The sequence below is a fragment of the Natator depressus genome, chromosome 10 (genome assembly GCF_965152275.1).
Source record: "Natator depressus isolate rNatDep1 chromosome 10, rNatDep2.hap1, whole genome shotgun sequence".
NCBI classification, from domain to species: Eukaryota; Metazoa; Chordata; order Testudines; family Cheloniidae; genus Natator; species Natator depressus.
The window spans coordinates 75,207,785-75,225,805 of record NC_134243.1 but is presented as its reverse complement, the minus strand read 5'-3'; the positions used below and the strand labels follow the sequence as shown (position 1 = coordinate 75,225,805).

The 18,021-nt window shown below is 46.2% G+C and overlaps 1 protein-coding gene across 2 annotated transcripts in view; it reads right to left on the bottom strand.

Moving 5' to 3' along the window:
* The window catches only part of LRRC28 (leucine rich repeat containing 28), an 85,679-nt gene extending 68,534 nt beyond the window's left edge, over nt 1-17,145 (bottom strand). The window contains exons 1-4 of one of the 2 annotated variants that reach the window (XM_074966526.1): nt 16,988-17,145; nt 12,449-12,698; nt 7,402-7,628; nt 1,736-1,776 (exon numbers count right to left, since the gene is read on the bottom strand). In XM_074966526.1, the coding sequence (XP_074822627.1) occupies nt 1,736-1,776; nt 7,402-7,569 (209 nt within the window). In that variant the 5' untranslated portion in view covers nt 7,570-7,628; nt 12,449-12,698; nt 16,988-17,145. The remainder of the gene's footprint in view (nt 1-1,735; nt 1,777-7,401; nt 7,629-12,448; nt 12,699-16,987) is intronic. The other variant, XM_074966527.1, reaches the window with a different exon arrangement.
* Nucleotides 17,146-18,021: the final 876 nt, after the last annotated feature.

Sequence of the window (18,021 nt, the reverse complement as noted above, 5' to 3'; positions counted from 1 at the left end):
TGCGTGTAAAAGATTTGAACAAGCAATTTTTCCATTATACTGTGAAACAATGTTTCCCAAAAGCAGGGTCATGTCCCTCTGGGAAGATCTAACTGGTGAAGTGAGGACACAGACTTTTCAATGTTCTGCATAGTCTCAGTTTTCTGTTTTTTAAAAGTATGTCTCTCGTGCTTGTGGTTGTAAAGAATACCTTCACAATGGAAACCATGTGTAACTTAAGCAGAGACGTCTGCCTGTGTTTGAAGACAGCCTGAAACAATAGCTCCGAAGTGTGAACTCTCCCACTCATTTCAGTGGGTGGCAAGTATGATCATTAAATGTTGACCCTGAAAGTATTTCACTGCTCAAAGCACATAAGAAAGCACAAGTATCATTACAAAGCTCTATACCAAAAAAAGTTTCCCTGAGTGAGGGGTGCACCCCTGGTGGGAAGTATGGAAAATAATTACACTAAGATGAGTAGATCTTTAAAAACAGATGGTGGTATTGCAAGGGGGATATATTCCATTTCATTTTCTGGAAGGGGAGCTCAGCTTTCAAGAGTATAGGAAACACTGCTTTAAAGTAAAGAGGCATATTTACAGTAACAAATCAGCATTTTAAATATGAACCTATTGGCAAATTATTCTTTTTAAAATAAAATCTATATATTTTATTGTTCCTTTTTACTTCATTTTCTGCTCTAGCCCCAAACCAATTATTATCTCAGCTAACAATTTAAATTGTGTTATATGAACTATAGAAGCTGCAGAACAATTGCAATCACCTACATATCAAATACATGGGATAATGATAGCACAACAAAGCTTGGTGGTCGTGAGATAACTAAATCTAGTAAATATATATTAATAGACTTCTTTTGCTTATTTGCTTCTTCTTAAATTGACCTCCTCCAAGCAATGTTAGGCTTGCTCTTCTAAAGGCATCATCAGATAATACTAAAAGTTCCTGATGCCTGGTGACAAAACGTCAAACACTCAAATATATCAAATACAAGAAAGTTGCTCTGCTATTCCAGTGTATGTGAACCCAAAATATAGGGCAAGATGAGGCAAGATTGTCTCTTCAGCAAGCTGGAGACTGCAATGACCTACAAAACAGTTAAACTATGTTGTGGACACGAGTCCTAGAAAGGGTGTGGTTTCAACAGCCAAACTGAGAAGACATACTCAGACAGATAACTTATACTACTCAAACACCCCATGCTTCCTTTAAGTTTGAATTTACAGTAGGTACTTCAAAAACACATTGCACTACCAAACCATCCATTAAGATCAGGTCATCTCTGTCATATAGTAGTATGGGAGGTAAGGAGAGAAAGCATATTTAAAGTTCAGTTCTATTGAATGATGGGTATTTGGTGAACTACATCAAATATAGGCCACAAAAAAATGTAACATACTTCTATTACCCAAATGGGCTATACCTAATTGCAAAGGACAATACAACAAATGTGATGCCTCCCCCAGCTGGATCAAGGTGCACAGCCCTGGTATGAAGACCAGTACACACCCCTTTCTTACCACATGGGGTGGAGGAAATCAACATTCCCTCATAACACAATCTGAACAAGAAATTATGACACAAAAAGGAATTTCAGCATGGGCCTGAATGTAGCTAGAAAAACCACATTATACTAAAAAGGAAAAATGTATACAAACACAGCATTCTTATTTAAAAAAAAAAATTTTACACTGATTAGCATAATAAATTTAGTCAAAACTCCAACACTCACAATTCCACGAGGTTTGGAAGCTTCTGTGCAAGGTTTTCTGGCTGAAAAAGAAAAGTTAGAGATTTGTTATTTTAAAAACTAACATGCATCCTACTCATTTTAATAACCATGCCAACAAGTTATATCACAAGTGTGTTTCAGTAGAACTGTGTTTTCAACTAACGCCAACCAAAATCAGCAACACTCAGCCTTGGGGATGGAAGGATGAGAAAATGGAGCACCTTATGTCATTCTTTCATAGTCTAGAAGTGACACTGATGGAATCTAGACCAAACTGCATCCAGCCCTCCAAGGTTGGAAGAATGGATTATCAATACTCAGCTTTTGAAAGGGAATTAAAGGTAAGGGGTTGGGGATGAGATAGAGGGATTTCCTAAGCAGCTGCTGGAAAGAAAATGTTCACTGATACAGCAGTAGTAAAAAGCAGGAAGCATGCAAAACCATCTCCTAAACAACATATATTTTCTTTGTAATGCTGCTGAGTAGCAGGACAAGACCTGCATTCTCTACAGTTTATTCAACACCTCTGTACCAGAAATATCAAACTCATCACATTTCTTTATGCCTGTCAAGATGCACGTCCTTTCCTGTATTCTGACTCACCCCTGTTTCTGGGTAGTCTTTTTAAGTGTAAACAAACATTATTGCAGTCAACACTCTGGGATCAATATGCTTTTTTAATAATTTTAAGACACAGCAGGTTAGATTTTCTCCTGCATCTAAGCTCCATTCAGCGCAAGAAAGCAAAGGGTAGCGAGGGATATGGCACAACTCTCTGATTCTGAGCTAGTCTGAATAAAAGTTGCTCGAACTCAAACCTGCAGTTTATTGCCCTTGGGTTCCATGTGGTCCCTTTTCCTCCCCTGACACATTCCCTATACTCCAGAGGGAAGGGAAATTGGTGTGGGAGCTAACAGATGGTCATCTGAAAGCTTCTCATAACAGGGAAAATGTCAGCTGGCTAGTGTGGCCAGAAATTGGCTGTTTTGAATTGCTTGAGTTGTGCAAATGAGCTGAGTCAGACATCAGAATTGTGTTTGAAGCTGTGTTAATTGGATGTATTTTAGCCTAGTGCGGAAACATGTTAGCCTGAAGCATAATAGTGTTTTTCAGTCATGTTTAGCTAACTCAACTGAGCTAACATGCTTGAAAAACACACCCTTTTTGCCAATCAAGACAGGTTTTCCTAGGTTTTCTTGGAAAGGGCAACTAGCAGGAATTTTAGGAGAGGTTGGAATATGTTGTGCTGGAAGCCATATTGAAAACCCTTATTCAAGGTTAAGAAGATTGTATTGCTTAGGAAATCTACTTTAAATGCAGCAACTGCATTTTGATTTTAAAATTCTGGTTTTAATTATATGGATTGCAGAGTTTAGACATGCAGAACTGGAAATAAGTTTTAACGAAGAACATTTAACAGCACACAGTATGACAGCACAATCACTTACAGAGTTTGGTAGTTTTCATGTTCATTCTTCATCTAAATTTAAACAATACTGCTTCTTAAAACACTCTTTTTAGTTAACATATTTCTCCACAATTTGAAAATTGTAAAACATAGGCAAGATATGCATATTTCTCATACATAACAATGATGTAGAACATCCCTGATTAAAGTGCAAACCTCAGCTCAGCCTTAACCATGAAGCAGCAACCAGCAACTCCATAACTGAGTCAATTTTCTATATGAAAGTGTCCTCAAGCCCCAGAAGAAACCAGGAGATAGCTAAGCAGTGGTTGCCACCTGCTGGAAAGTTTGTATTACAATACATTCATTTTCTACATAATATACATGCAGCTCCCTAATATAGCACAGAAAGGTTTTTGCATGATCTTCTTTTCCTTGTATATTTTTCTTGGTGTTAACCAAATAAATGCAGAAACTAGCTTGACCCTTAAAAACCCAGCAAACAGTTTTTGCTTTAAGTTCTAATGGAAAAAAAGTTTCAATCCAACCTAACTCTAGATCAATGTTAATGAATTCTTGCCCTAAACTATTTATTAGTCTAACAGATACTCCTGGTGTGTCTATTTTAATGTAGTATTTTCTCTTCAACCCCCACTTCCCCAAAATTTACTTGTTGGCTTTCCCTTGCAATGTGAAACAGCTTAAAAAACAAAATGTGTGATAACAGAGGGTCAAATACAGGAATGAGGTAATGAATTTGAGTTTTAAAAGCTCACAGCAGAAATCTTGCATATCTTAATGAGAACATGAGCAATGACAGGGTATTACTGCACCCTTTTCAAAACAAATTAAAGTTTATCATGGCACTTTACAGTGACGTTAAAATTAGAAGTTCACAGATTCTGCATAGCTGCCTCAGTAAAAATCAGCTAAAAGCCTGTGACAAATATAACTTAGGTTAATAATTTGGAAAATGGAAATCAGGGATATCAACAGGAAATGTGTTTCACAAAGCAGGTGCACAATAACCCATACCATGCAGGGAAAAGATCAGATCATGCCAAGTAATTGTCAGTATTGGTTCACAATGATTTGCAAGAAGAAGGGCTGGAACGTTATTGGATTGTGTTTTGTGGGTTTTTGGGGTTTTTGTTTAAACAAAAGCTTAGGTTACCCCAGACATTTCTACATTTGTTGGATAGGTGGTAGCCTGTAGCCACAGGTTTTACCAGCCCCAAAGGCCAGCTCAGAATCACAGCCTAAAACTGATACTGACTGCCTTTTCAATGACACACATAGCAAAGTAAATACTATCTCGCAGAACAAGAGAAGGTAGATCAGACTAATGTGCTACACCTCTCAGGGGAGTTTTATCAAACAATAAATAGGAAGAGGGAGTATGAGACTTGTGGGCAAAATCTGTAAGTCTGAAAAATCACACTGAAGCTCAGTGGTGAACACAGAGCACAAGAGGGTGAATATACCATAAGACTACTCAGTGAATTTTTATGCCCTATGCATTCAACTGGTAGGTTTAACTAAATTTATCTGAACCCTTATCTAGTTCCTTGACTGAGGGCTGGTCTTCACTACAGGGAGACTGACGCTGCTGCAATTGATGCAGCAGGGGTTGATTTAGTGTGTCTAGTGAAGACCTGTTAAAATCAGCCGCAGAGCGCTCTCCGGTTGACCCCAGTACTCCAGCTCCCTGAGAAGATTAAGGTAAGTCGACAGGACAGCGTCTCCTATCAATGCAGTGCAGCAAAGACACCGAGATAAGCTGACCTAAGCTAGGTCGACTCCAGCTACATTATTCACATAGCTGGAGTAGGGTAACTTAGGTCGACTTACCCCGGTAGCGAAGACAAGCCCTGAGCTAAATAAGGCCCTTAACTCCTTCAAATCAGGCACAGCAACTGGATATGATAACATCTTGCCAGAATTTCTTAAGCACCTTGAACCAAAGTCATCATAGTGGCTCATTAAATTTCTATATACGGGTCATTATTGAGAAGAAGCTACCATGCACTACCATGTCAAGCAAAGGTTATAGCCATTCTCAAACCGGACAAGGACTCCTATAACATGGCAAGTTACCACCCAGTATTCTTGCTCTCAGCGTGTTTCAAGGTTTTTAAGCATTTGATCCTCAAACGAATCGCTCCAGAGCTGGACGATGTCTTGGAGGTTACGCAGGCAGGGTTCAGGAAAGGACAATCACCTGTAATCAAGTCTTGGCCTTGACCATCTTTCTCTAAAATCATTTTTAACAAAATCTAAAGATAGGAGCAGTCTTCCTGGATTTGACCGCTGCTTATGACACCGTTTGGCACAGAGGCCTTCTGTGTAAACTCTCTCAAGTGGCCCCGCATTGGGTGGTCGAAGCAGTAGATCTCTTCCCCCAAAACAGGTGGTTCAGAGTACACGTAGGCAACCGTTGCAGTTCCTGGAAGTGTCAGATTAATGGTCTTCCTCACGGTTCAGTTCTTTCACTAATATTATTTAACGTGTACATCAATGACTTGCCAGTAACACTCTCACGCAAGTTTATCTTCGCTGATGACATCTCATGCAATTACCAAGCTCAGGTCTTCTCAGAAATTGACAAGATCCTGAATGATATGAAGCTCATGGCAGACGACTGTAGTTAATGACACCTGCAGCTGAGCTTTGCCAAGATAGTTTCTAGCATATTTCCTCTGCTTAATGCAAGCAAAAGCCACGAGTTAAAAACTATCTGCCCAGTGGGTTTTGACCTGCCAAGGCACCTGTGGTTATCCCTGAACTGGTTTTGAACAGGACAGGGCAATTGTGCGGCCAATCTCTTCAAATGGGATTTCTCTAACAACCTGCGATGTAGATGCAGTCAAATTCAGACTGTGTTGCATATCCTTGACGAGTGCCCGCTGAGTAGTAATCAGTGGTTCACAGTCAAACTGGAAGGGCATATCAAGTGGGGTCCCACAGGGATCAGTTCTGGGTCCTGTTCTGTATCTTCATCAATGATTTAGATAATGGGATAGAGACTACACATATAAAGTTTGCGGACGATACCAAGCTGGGAGGGGTTGCAAGTGCTTTGGAAGACAGGATGAAAATTCAGAATGTCTGGACAAACTGGAGAAATGCTCTGAGGTAAATAGGATTAAATTCAATAAGGGCAAATGCAAAGTACTCCACTTAGGAAAGAACAATCAGTTGCACACATACAAAATGTGAAATGACTGCCAAGGAAGGAGTACTGCAGAAAGGGAACTGGGGGTCATAGTGGATCACAAGATAAATATGAGTGAACATGTGAGACAGTTGCAAAAAAAAAGCAAACATCATTCTGCAATGCATTAGCAAGAGTGTTGTAAGCAAGACACAAGAAGTAATTCTTCCACTCTACTCCATGTTGAGGCCTAATTTAACATGGAGTATTGTTTCCACTTCCGGATGCCAAATTTTAGGAATGATGTGGACGAATTGGACAAAGTCCAGAGAAGAGCAACAAAAATGATTAAAGGTCTAGAAAACGTGACGTAGGAGGGAAGACTGAAAAAAATGGGTTTATTTAGTCTGGAGAATAGAAGACTGAGAGGGGACATGATAACTAGAGCCCTGCATGGATATAAAATTTGTATCCGCAGCCAATCCACGATCCACAAAAATGGTCTGCAGATATTCACATCCGCAGATGCAGACATCCACAGATATAAAGTAGCTATCCATGAGTTTTTGCAAGACTCTAATGACAACAGTTTTCAAGGACATAAAAGGCTAACAAGGAAGAGAGAGAAAATTGTTCTTCTTAACTTCTGAGGCTAGGACAACAGCAATGGGCTTAAATTGCAGCAAGGGAGGTTTAGGATGGACATTAGGAAAAACTGCCTGTCAAGGTGGTTAAGCACTGGCATAAGTTACCTAGGCAGGTTGTGGAATCTCCATCACTGGAGATTTTTAAGAGCAAGTTAGACAAACACTTATCAAACAGCTATCAAATGGCTCAGCACACTGTGCATATACTGAGAGACCTGAAGCCCACAAAAAATCTTATCCATCGGATATTTGCACTTCCAACATATATAACACAATGTGGTGTTTAAATCTTCTCAATGGAGCCAGGTCCTGAGTGGTGTTCAGTACCATTCAGGATCAGCCTTTCTGAAAGACCAGTAGCAGGCTACAAAAATGCACTTCATCACTCTTTTCAAATCAGAATTTATCAAACTACTATAAACATACAGACAATAAGAAGTATAACAACTTATCATACCAGGGTGGTCAAGGAGTTTCTTTTCATATAGAGTCTCTCCAGGTACTGCAGACCCTCATCTTTCAATAATTCCAAAGGAAAATGATGCAGATTTCGGTAATTTAAGAACAAGTTCTTGTGCCTTTCCAGCTTTGCCTCAGAGATCATTTTACAAAGTTCTGATGCCATTATTGACTTTGTCCCAGGCTCCACATTAGAGCTCTACATCTTCTGAATGCACACCCATTCTAAAGAGAAAGCAAGAAAAAGAAAACATTGTAGCAATGAGATACTCCATGTTGTTAACATTAGTTGTATTGAGTAAGGAACACAGGCCAAAATAGGGAAAGAACAGGTTGAAGACTATTTAGATAAGTTGGCAGGGCCTGATGGAATTCTTCCTACAGTACTTAAAGAACTACCTGAAGCAATCTCAGAATCATTAGCACTTATCTTCAAGAACTCAAGGATGGTGAGGTCCCAGAGGACTGGAGAAGGGCAAACATAGTACCTAATTTTAAAAAGGGGAACAAAGAGCACCTGGGGAATTACAGACCTGTAAGCCTAACTTTGAGACCTGGAAAGATATTGAACAAATTATTAAACAATCAATTTAAAAGCACCGAAGGGATAACAGAGTTAAAGGGAATAGCCAGCATGAATTTCTCAAGAACAAATCATGTCAATCCAACCTAATTTTCTTCATTGACAGGGTTCCTGCCTAGTGAATGTGGGGAAGAAGTAGATGTGATATAACTGGATTTTAGTAAGGCTTTTGACACAGGGTATGTCTACCAGCAACTAGACACTGGTGGTTGGCCCGTGCCAGCCGACTGGGGCTTGTGGGGCTGCTTCGTTGCTGTGTAGGACCCTGTGAGGTGGGAGGGTCTCTGAGCCCAGACTCCACCCTGAGCCCAAATCTACACTGAAATGAAACAGCCCTGCAGCCCAGGCCCCACGAGCCCGAGCTGGCCAGCACAGATTTTTCTTTGCTGTGTAGACACACCCACAGTCCCACATGACATTCTCATAAGCAAACTAAGGAAATGTGGTTTAGATGAAATAATTATAAAGTAGATTCAAAACTGGTTGAAAGACTACTCAAACAGTAGTTATCGATGGTTTCTATCAAGTTGGGAGGGCATACCTAGTGAGGTTCCGCAGGGGTCAGTTTTGACTGTGGTACTAGTCAATATTTTCATTAATGACCTGGGATAATGAAATAGAGAGTATGCTTACAAAATTTGTGGGTGGGGATGAATGGGTGTATGGGGGATGGAAGGTGCTCTATGGCCAGGTGGGGAGGATGAACAGGTCTATGGGGGGGAAGAGAGGTGCTGCTTGGCCAGGTGGGAGGATGAATGGGTCTATGGCGGGGCGGGAGGTGCTGCATGTCCTGGGGGGGGCGGGTGGATGAATGGGTCTATGGAGGAGGTGGGAGGTGCTGCACTTCTGGGTGGGGGGGACGAATGGGTATATGAGAGTAGGAATGCAAAGTTCTTCAGTTAGGAAGGGAAAAATCAAATGCACAACTACAAAATGGGAAATAACTGGGTAGGTGTTAGTACTGCTGAAAAGGGTCTGGGGGTTATACTAGATCACAAATTGAGTATGAATCAACAACATGATGAACTTGCAAAAAAGGCTAAGATTCTGACATGTATTAGCAGGAGTGTTGTACATAAGGCACAGGCGAGAACTGTCTACTCAGCACTGGTGAGGTCTCAGCTGCAGTACTGTGTCCAATTCTGGGTGCCACAATTTAGGAAAGATGTAAAGAAATTGGAGAGAGTATAGATCAAACTACTTTATCAGTTTCAGTAATGCTCTTGAGCTCCAGAACAAGCTTTCACAGTCCACATTCTTCTGCAGAGTTAGATAACTATCTTTTTTGTAGGCCATTCAGAAATGCTAACCACAGCTCAGACATAACATCCTTCATGCACTTCAGTGCCCTTCACCTCCAAATTGGCAGCCTGAGTTATGGTCAAGTCATTTCTGAAAAAGAGTCATAATGTGTGTTCCCTGTAAGCTGCGCGCTTGTGCAGCTGCCCATGAGACCTTCAAATGCCGCCCAGCTGATTAGCAGAGTGCGCACAGCCAGCAGCATGGGTTCAGGTGCCCCTCCCCCCCCATTGCTCCATCCTGCAGCTTCTCCTGGGACCCTCCTGCTGGCTGTGCAGATGGGGTGGGCGGGGGAAGGTGCTGAGGTCAGGGTGTCCCCCTCCCCCCACCCCTGTACCCCATCTCCACAGAGCAGGGGATAGGGGACACAGCCTGACTCAGGACTCAGAGCTGCTGCGGTGAACAGTGAGTGAATGTCTTTCTTAAAGAGACAGTGCACTCTTTCTGAGATTTCCCCAGCAGCAAGCTCACACAGTCTCTGTCTCTTTCCCTCTCACACCCACACCCTCTGTCTCTTTCACACTCACCTCCCAACACATACTTATATTATTGTTGTTGTTACTTCTTTGTACTTCCTGCCATCCACATATATTCCCTGTAATTTTATTCTTTCAAAGTGTGTTATTTTAGTGTTTTGACTGGTCTATGCATTTCATAATTTTTATTTCTCTTACACTTAAATTTAATTCTTTGAGTAGTGAATTCTAAAATGCCTAACCTGTGCTGGCTGGAGTAATTATCCTATGGTAACTTTTGTAAAAATATATAATATATTTAGGTTTTTTGTTTCTACTGGTGGCGCACATCCGCACATACCTCGATGCAAATAAAATTTATTCCACACATAGATAGAAAAAATTAGAGGGAACATTAGTCATAACTATTTTATGGCTGTTCAGTTACCTGTACAAAGTAAGACAGCATCAGTCCAATTCTAAAGTGAGCCAGCATCCACATCAGAAACAGCATTACTATAATTGACAGTTCATTGTAGGCAATCTTAGGGCACATCTACACTGGCAGTGTTACAGCGCTGGGAGTTACAGTGCTGCTCAGAGAGCATTGAAGGGAAACCGCTGTTGTGTGTTCACACTGTCAGCTGCCTGCGCAATAGCGTGTTCACACTTGTGGCACTTGCCGCAGTATTCGGAGCGGTGCACTCTGGGCAGCTATCCCACAGAGGACCTCTTCCTCTTCTGCCACTAAGAGTTGTGGGAAGGCGGAGGGGGTTGCAGGGCATCCTGGGTCCTACCCCAATGCCCCGTGATGCATTACTTTACATGCCAGCAATCTCTGTGCTTCCGTCCACATTTGGCACCATCTTTCAATGGTTGGTGTACTGCGTGCCCTGCCTCTTCGGGCTACAGGAATGGATCTAGAACCGTTAACCACTATGCTGCTCACACTGACCAACGCGTCACGAGTGGCAGTGAAGTTATTCCTTAAACTACAGAGGCAAGAGGAGTGTGATGTTGATCTTGCCACGTGTAGTAGCTACAACATGAGATTGCTTGTGGCATTCACGGAGGTGCTGACCACAGTGGAACGCCGCTTTTGGGGCTGGGAAACAAGCACTGAGTGGTGGGATCACATCATGATGCACATCTGGGATGAGGGGCAGTGGCTGCAGAACTTTTGGATGAGGAAAGCCACATTCATGGGACTGTGTGATGAGCTCGCCCCAGCCCTGCAGTGCAAGGGCACAAGAATGAGAGCGGCCCTGTCGTTGGAGAAGCGTGTGGCGATTGCACTGTGGAAGCTGGCTATTACAGACTGCTACCCCATCAGTCACTAACCAGTTCAGAGTGGGAAAGTCTACCGTTGGACTCATGTTGACGGAAGTCTGCAGGGCCATTAATCGCATCCTGCTCTGAAAGACCGTGACTCTGGACAACGTGCGTGACATTGTAGATGGCTTTGCACAAATGGGCCTCCCGAACTGCGGAGGGGCGATAGCTGGCATGCATACTACAGTTCTGGCACCAGACCACCTAGCCACCAAGTACATTAATCGCAAGGGGTATTTCTCAATGGTTCTCCAGGTGCCTGTGGATCACCATGGGCGTTTCACATACATTAACGCAGGCTGGTCCGGAAAGGTGTATGACACGCATCTTTTGGAACACTGTCCTGTTCAGGAAGCTGCAAGCAGAGACTTTCTTCCCGGACAAGAAGATCACTGTAGGGGAAGTTGAAATGCTCATTGTGATCCTGGGAGACCCTGCCTACCCGTTAATGCCATGGCTTATGAAGCTATACACAGGGCAACTTGACAGTAGCAAGGAACGGTTTAAGAACAGGCTAAGCAAGTGCAGAATGACTTGAGTGTGCTTTTGACCATTTAAAAACCCGCTAGCGTTGCCTCTGTGGGAAGCTGGACCTGGCCGATGACTAATATTCCTATGCTTATAGACGCATGCTGTAAGCACCATAGTATTTGTGAAGGGAAGGGTGAAAGCTTCACTCAAGGCTGGTCTCAGCACCTGGAGGCTGAGTTTGAACAACCAGAGACCAGGGCTATTAGAGGGGCGCACCTTGAGGCCATAAGGATCAGGGATGCCTTGAGGCAGCAATTTAAAGCTGAAAGCCACTAATATTTATTGCTATGCTTGGGAGTGCAGTGCTTGTAATGCTAGGAGGGGATTGGTGTAGACAATGCAATATGTGGGTTTAAACATAATTGTATGTTGCTTTACAGGGCTCTTTTTGCTTTCATTTAATAGAATAAAGATGGCTTTCAAACCATCACAATTCTTTTATTAAAAAACAACAATCAGAGGAGAGAGTCAAACCAAAAAAAAAAAACAAACAACACATCAGCAGTAAGTGGAAAAGGGGAAGGGAAGGTCCCAGGAGGAGGTGGGATGGCTAAAGATTTGTGTCTATTCAGGGATCATATCCAACCTTCTCCTTTGGAGTAAAATGCAGCAGGTACTGTTACTTCCGCAGGGCCAAACTGCAGCGGCATGGGTGTTGAGTGCACTGGGAGTCTGCAGTGCTGGATTGTGAGGGGGGAGGAGTGGAATGCCGCGGGTGTAGACTGGAGCCAGAAGGTTGATAAGAGTGTGCTGGCGGTGTCTGGAGGGAGCATGGAAAAGTTTTGCGACAGCGGCTGCAGGGGAGGGCGGGGCCAGAGCTGCTCGGTTTGCAGAGCTAGTATCACCTGAAGCATGTCTGCTGGCACTCCATAACTTTTAAGAGCCGCTCTGTGGCTTCATTCTGGTGTGCCGCATTCTCCTTTCAATCCCTCTTCTCGCTGTCCTGCCACTCCTTCAATTCCTGTTTCTCAGTGGCAGAGTGCATCATTACATCACGCAGAAAGTCCTCCTTATTTCTTCTTGGCCACTTTCTAATTCTGCGCAGCCGTTCAGCCGCCGATAACAAAGAGGGAGGCTGGGCTCCCAAAGTCATCTCTGTGAAGTTTAAATGCAACATTTTACCGAAGTGCTATTGTTTGCAACACAAAGAACACTGATTCAGTGATTTAAAACACAGCCACTACTCACACACCTGTCACTAACTGGCAGACCCAGGCAAGAACACATGAGCCACAAGACCCCCCAAAATGGTGAGTAGTTGTAGAGGCAGAGTAAATCACTCTTCCTGGACCCTGCTATACACTGGACACATGGCTTTTGGGGAGAGCCAGCACTGTAGGGGGGGCCTGATAATCATTCCTGTCCCCACACTTTCCACAGGATGTGATCATTATGGAAGATATCTCACCGCTTAGCATGAGCAGGGAATCAAGGGAGGGTCTTCTCCAAGCCAGCGGCTTCTGCCCTGGCACCTATGCAGCATGCCTGTGTGCAGCAATGGTCTGCCCCACCTCCACCCCGGGACAGTACAGTAGCACAGGAAAGTTATCATTAATGGGGCAAGAAACAAAGCAGCTCTGTCGAAGAACCTGCGGCAGTGGATTGCCCAGTATCGGTCCACTTTCAATTGGCATGCGAGCCACTGAAGAATGCACAGTGGTCTTCACAGTGGAGGTGGATTCGCCACCGAGTATTGTGTCCAGCTCTTTGTAGAATCGGCAGCTCGTGGGCACAGCACGAGACCAGTGGTTTGCATCCCGCACCTTGTGGTAGGCGTTCCGTAGCTCATTCACTTTGACCCTGATCTGCAATGAGTCCCGGTCATGGCCCCCTTCTGTCATGCATCGTGAAATCTGTCCGTAGGTATCATAATTCCTACGGCTGGAGCGCAGCTGGGACTGGACAGCCTCCTCTCCCCAAATGCTGATTAGGTCCAGCAGCTCCAAGCGGGGGATCGCCCGGTGCGTGAAGCAGGCATGGTCACCTGGAAAGATGCACTGAGACCACTGCATGCATCACCAAGCAAACAGGAGGGGGACTTTCAAAATGCCAAAGGAACTTATGGGGTGGGGATGACTGTTGGTCACCTGAGGGCAGGGTAGTAGAGTTCAAACCGATGACCAGAGAGGCAAGAACAGGCATTGTGGGTGTCAGGGTTCCTTCCCCACTCTGAACTCTGGGGTACAGATGTGGGGACCTGCATGAAAGACCCCCTAAGGTTATTTTTACCAGCTTATGTTAAAAATTCCCCAAGGCACAGATTCCCTTCTTGCCTTGGGATTGCTGCCACCACCAAGTGATTTAACAAACAAATAATCAGGGAAAGGACCACTTGGAGTCCTATTCCCCCAAGCCTACACCCCTTTCCTGGGGAAGGCTTGAGCATATATCCTCACCAATTGGTTACAAAGGGACTACAGACCCAAACCCCTGGGTCTTGGAACAATGGAGAAATCAGTCAGGTTCTTAAAAAGAAGGATTTTACTTAAAGAGAAAAAGGTAAAAGAATCATCTCTGTAAACTTAGGCTGGTAGTTAACCTTACAGAGTAGCAGAAAATTCAAAGAGCACAGAGGAGTTTACCTTAGTTTCAAAGTTACAACAAAACAGGGATAAACCTCCCTCTAGCAAAGGGAAAATTCACAAGTTGAGAAAACAAAGGTAAACTAATACGCCTTGCCTGGCTGTTACTTACAAGTTTGAAATATGAGAGACTTGTTCAGGAAGATTTGGAGAACATGGATTGATGTCCGGCCCCTCTTAGTCCCAAGAGCTAACGGCCACAGAAAACAAAGAACCCAAAACAAAACCTCTCCCCCGCCAGATTTCAAAGTATCTTTTGTCCCCATTGGTTCCTTTGGTCAGGTGCCAACCAGGTAACTCAAGCTTCTTAACTCCTTACCAGTAAGGAGGAATTTAGGCTACCCATATGGTTATGACAGTGGGACACCTCCCAGAGGCCAATCGCAGCACTGTAATCGAACACAGAGTCTACACTGGCACCACAGCGCTGTAGCCCTGGCGCAGAAAGCTGTACGCCTCTCGTTGGGGTGGGTTTTTTTTAAGTGCTGCAACTGCGCAGTTTCTGCACACTAAGTGACTTGGCAATGTGTACACCTCTGGAGTTACAGGGCAGAAAGGTGCTTTACTGCACAGAAACTTGCCAGTATAGACAGGGCCTTAGACAAATGAAAAGAGAGATAATTGCCCTCACCCCTAAAGATGACCTGTAAGGCAACATATATGGGAAGCTTACATTTCTAGTGCCCAGGCTTTCCCAGTTCAATGGATAGAGAGCTTCATTCTCCAGGACTCTAAACCAAGCATGTCTCATCAACATCAAAAAAAATTCTCTCTTAAAAAATGCATTAAAAAACCTCAGGTGATGTAGTGAGAGAATACTTATGATTATTACTATAACATCATGTTCCCTGTTACAAGACATGACCATAGAAAGCTCACTATCAAAAGTAGCCATGTCTGATGCAGAACAAAAAGGTTAATACACGTTTTAAATATCTCAGACTGTAGATTCCATTTTTCTCCTATATTATGTACATTTCTGAAAGCATGAATTGGCCTGTAATGTGGATTTCTTACTTACAAGCAACAAAGACACAAAAGCATCCAAAAACAGTCTAAAATCTTTTGCAACATGCCATCTGGATGTTCTATACTGAAATCTGAAATTACAGAAAACTACACAACTCAAACTCCACATCCCCAGTGGACCAAATATAACCCTGGCATAAGCAGGCACAATGACTAGTGAGTTCAATGGGAGTTTTGTGTACTTATGCCAGAGACGAGTTTGACCCACGTGTTTGGGTTCCCACTTCCAAGGTCAACTACATACGCTTTCCCATTCCAGCAGCCAGATGGTTCATCACTAAATTCCCTCCTTTCAAAGCACTGAGACTGAGTTCAGTACCTGAGGGCAGGAGAGCGCAAGCCACAGAGAAAGGGGTGGCTACTCCAGACATACATGGAGGTTATGAGTGGGGTTCTGGAAAACCACGAGCTGCTATGTCACTGGAGAAAGGGAAGAATGAATGGATAATGGGGAACTGGGAGCTCCTGTTTCACAGTGTGGGGGGAGTGGGTTCATGGATGTACTATGAGGGGAACCAACTAGGAACAGCTGTATCACTAGAGGGTTGGGAAAATGAATGGATGGAGTGGGGGGATTGGGAGGTGCTGTACTGCTGGCTGATGGGATGAACAGATCTATGGTGGAGGGAGGGAGAGGTGTTGAATGGCTGGGTGGGGGGATGGGATGTGCTATATGGCTGGGTAGGGGGATGAATCGGTGTGTGATGGGGGATTGAAAAATGCCGTATGGGGAAGATGAAGGAGCGTATGATGGGTCTGGGAGGGAAGTATGGCTGGGTGAGGGATGAATGGGCACATGGGGGGTGGGAGTTGCTGTGTGGAGGGATGAATGGGTGCATGAGGAGATGGGACATGCTGTAGGACTGGGTGGGGGATGAATACGTGTATGAAGGGGTATGCGGTGCTACATGGTAAGGTGAAGGATGGAAGGGGCTACATGGCTGGGTAGGAGATGAATGGCCATATAAGGGGGTGGGCAGTGCTGTATGGCTGGGTGGAGGTTTGAAGGGGGGAGGGAGGTGCTGTATGGTGGGGACGGGGGAAGGGGATGAACAGGTTATATGGTGGGGAGGTGCTGTATGGTAGGGGGGGAAGGGGATGAACAGGTTATATGGGGGGGAGGTGCTGTATGGCCAGGGGGTGGGGGGGAAATGAACAGGTTATATGGGGGTGAGGTGCCGTATGGCCAGGGGGTGGGGGGGAAATGAACAGGTTATATGGGGGTGAGGTGCCGTATGGCCAGGGGGTGGGGGGGAAATGAACAGGTTATATGGGGGGGAGGTGCCGTATGGCCAGGGGGTGGGGGGGAAATGAACAGGTTATATGGAGGGAGCTGCAGTATGGTCGGGGAAGGGAGGGGAAATGAACAGGTTATATGGGGGGAGGTGCCGTACGGTCGGGGGGGAGGGGAAATGAACAGGTTATATGGGGGGAGGTGCCGTACGATCGGGGGGGGGGGAGGGGAAAGGAACAGGTTATATGGGGGGAGGTGCCGTACGGCCGGGGGGAGAGGGGAAATGAACAGGTTATATGGGGGGGAGGTGCTGTATGGCCGGGGGGCGGGTGTCCGTTAGGCCGCGCCCATCCCCGGGGCGAGTCCCCACACTTCAGTCAGGACGGGAGCGGCTGAGCAGGGGCCCGGGGAAGCCGTGTGGGGCGCCGCCGCAGGGGAAGGCGGGGAGGGAGCCCAACCAGCAGCGGGTGAGGAGCTGGATGGGCGCGCGGTCGCTGCGGGGGCGCTCAGGCCTCACGGAGAGGCGGCGGGTCACTCACCTGCGCTCCCTCAGGGGCGGGGCGAGGCGGGCCTGCGACCTCTGCTCTCAGCACCGAGGCCGGAGGGCAGCAACCCCGCGAGCGCTCATTCAGCGCGGATATCGCGAGACCTTGGACGCCTCCGAGTCCTGACTCCTCCTACTCCGGCCCTCGGGGCCGCCCCTCCTGGCTCAAAGGGGCTTGGCGGGCGGGCTTTACGCGGCTTGCGTATCTTGACCTATGCTGGGGGCCTGAAGGTAGCGTAGCTCCGGGGCATCGCTCCCGACTCCGTCAAGATCGCCCCTCTCCCGGTCCTAGGGCCCGAGGCTGACCTGCCCCCCGCCCCGTCACAGGGCCTGAGATTCCCCCTCCCCCCATCTCCATCTCCAGGCTGGACTCCCCCCGCCCCATCACAGGGCCTGAGATTCCCCCTCCCCCCATCTCCATTGCCAGGCTGGACTCCCCCCGCCCCGTCACAGGGCCTGAGATTCCCTCCCCCCATCTCCATCTCCAGGCTGGACTCCCCCCGCCCCGTCACAGGGCCTGAGATTCCCCCTCCCCCCATCTCCATCTCCAGGCTGGACTCCCCCCGCCCCATCACAGGGCCTGAGATTCCCCCTCCCCCCATCTCCATTGCCAGGCTGGACTCCCCCCGCCCCGTCACAGGGCCTGAGATTCCCTCCCCCCATCTCCATCTCCAGGCTGGACTCCCCCCCGCCCCGTCACAGGGCCTGAGATTCCCCCTCCCCCCATCTCCAGGCTGGACTCCCCCCGCCCCGTCACAGGGCCTGAGATTCCCCCTCCCCCCATCTCCATCTCCAGGCTGGACTCCCCCCGCCCCATCACAGGGCCTGAGATTCCCCCTCCCCCCATCTCCAGGCTGGACTCCCCCCCGCCCCGTCACAGGGCCTGAGATTCCCCCTCCCCCCATCTCCAGGCTGGACTCCCCCCGCCCCGTCAGAGGGCCTGAGATTCCCCTTCCCCCCCATCTCCATCTCCAGGCTGGACTCCCCCCGCCCCGTCACAGGGCCTGAGATTCCCCCTCCCCCCATCTC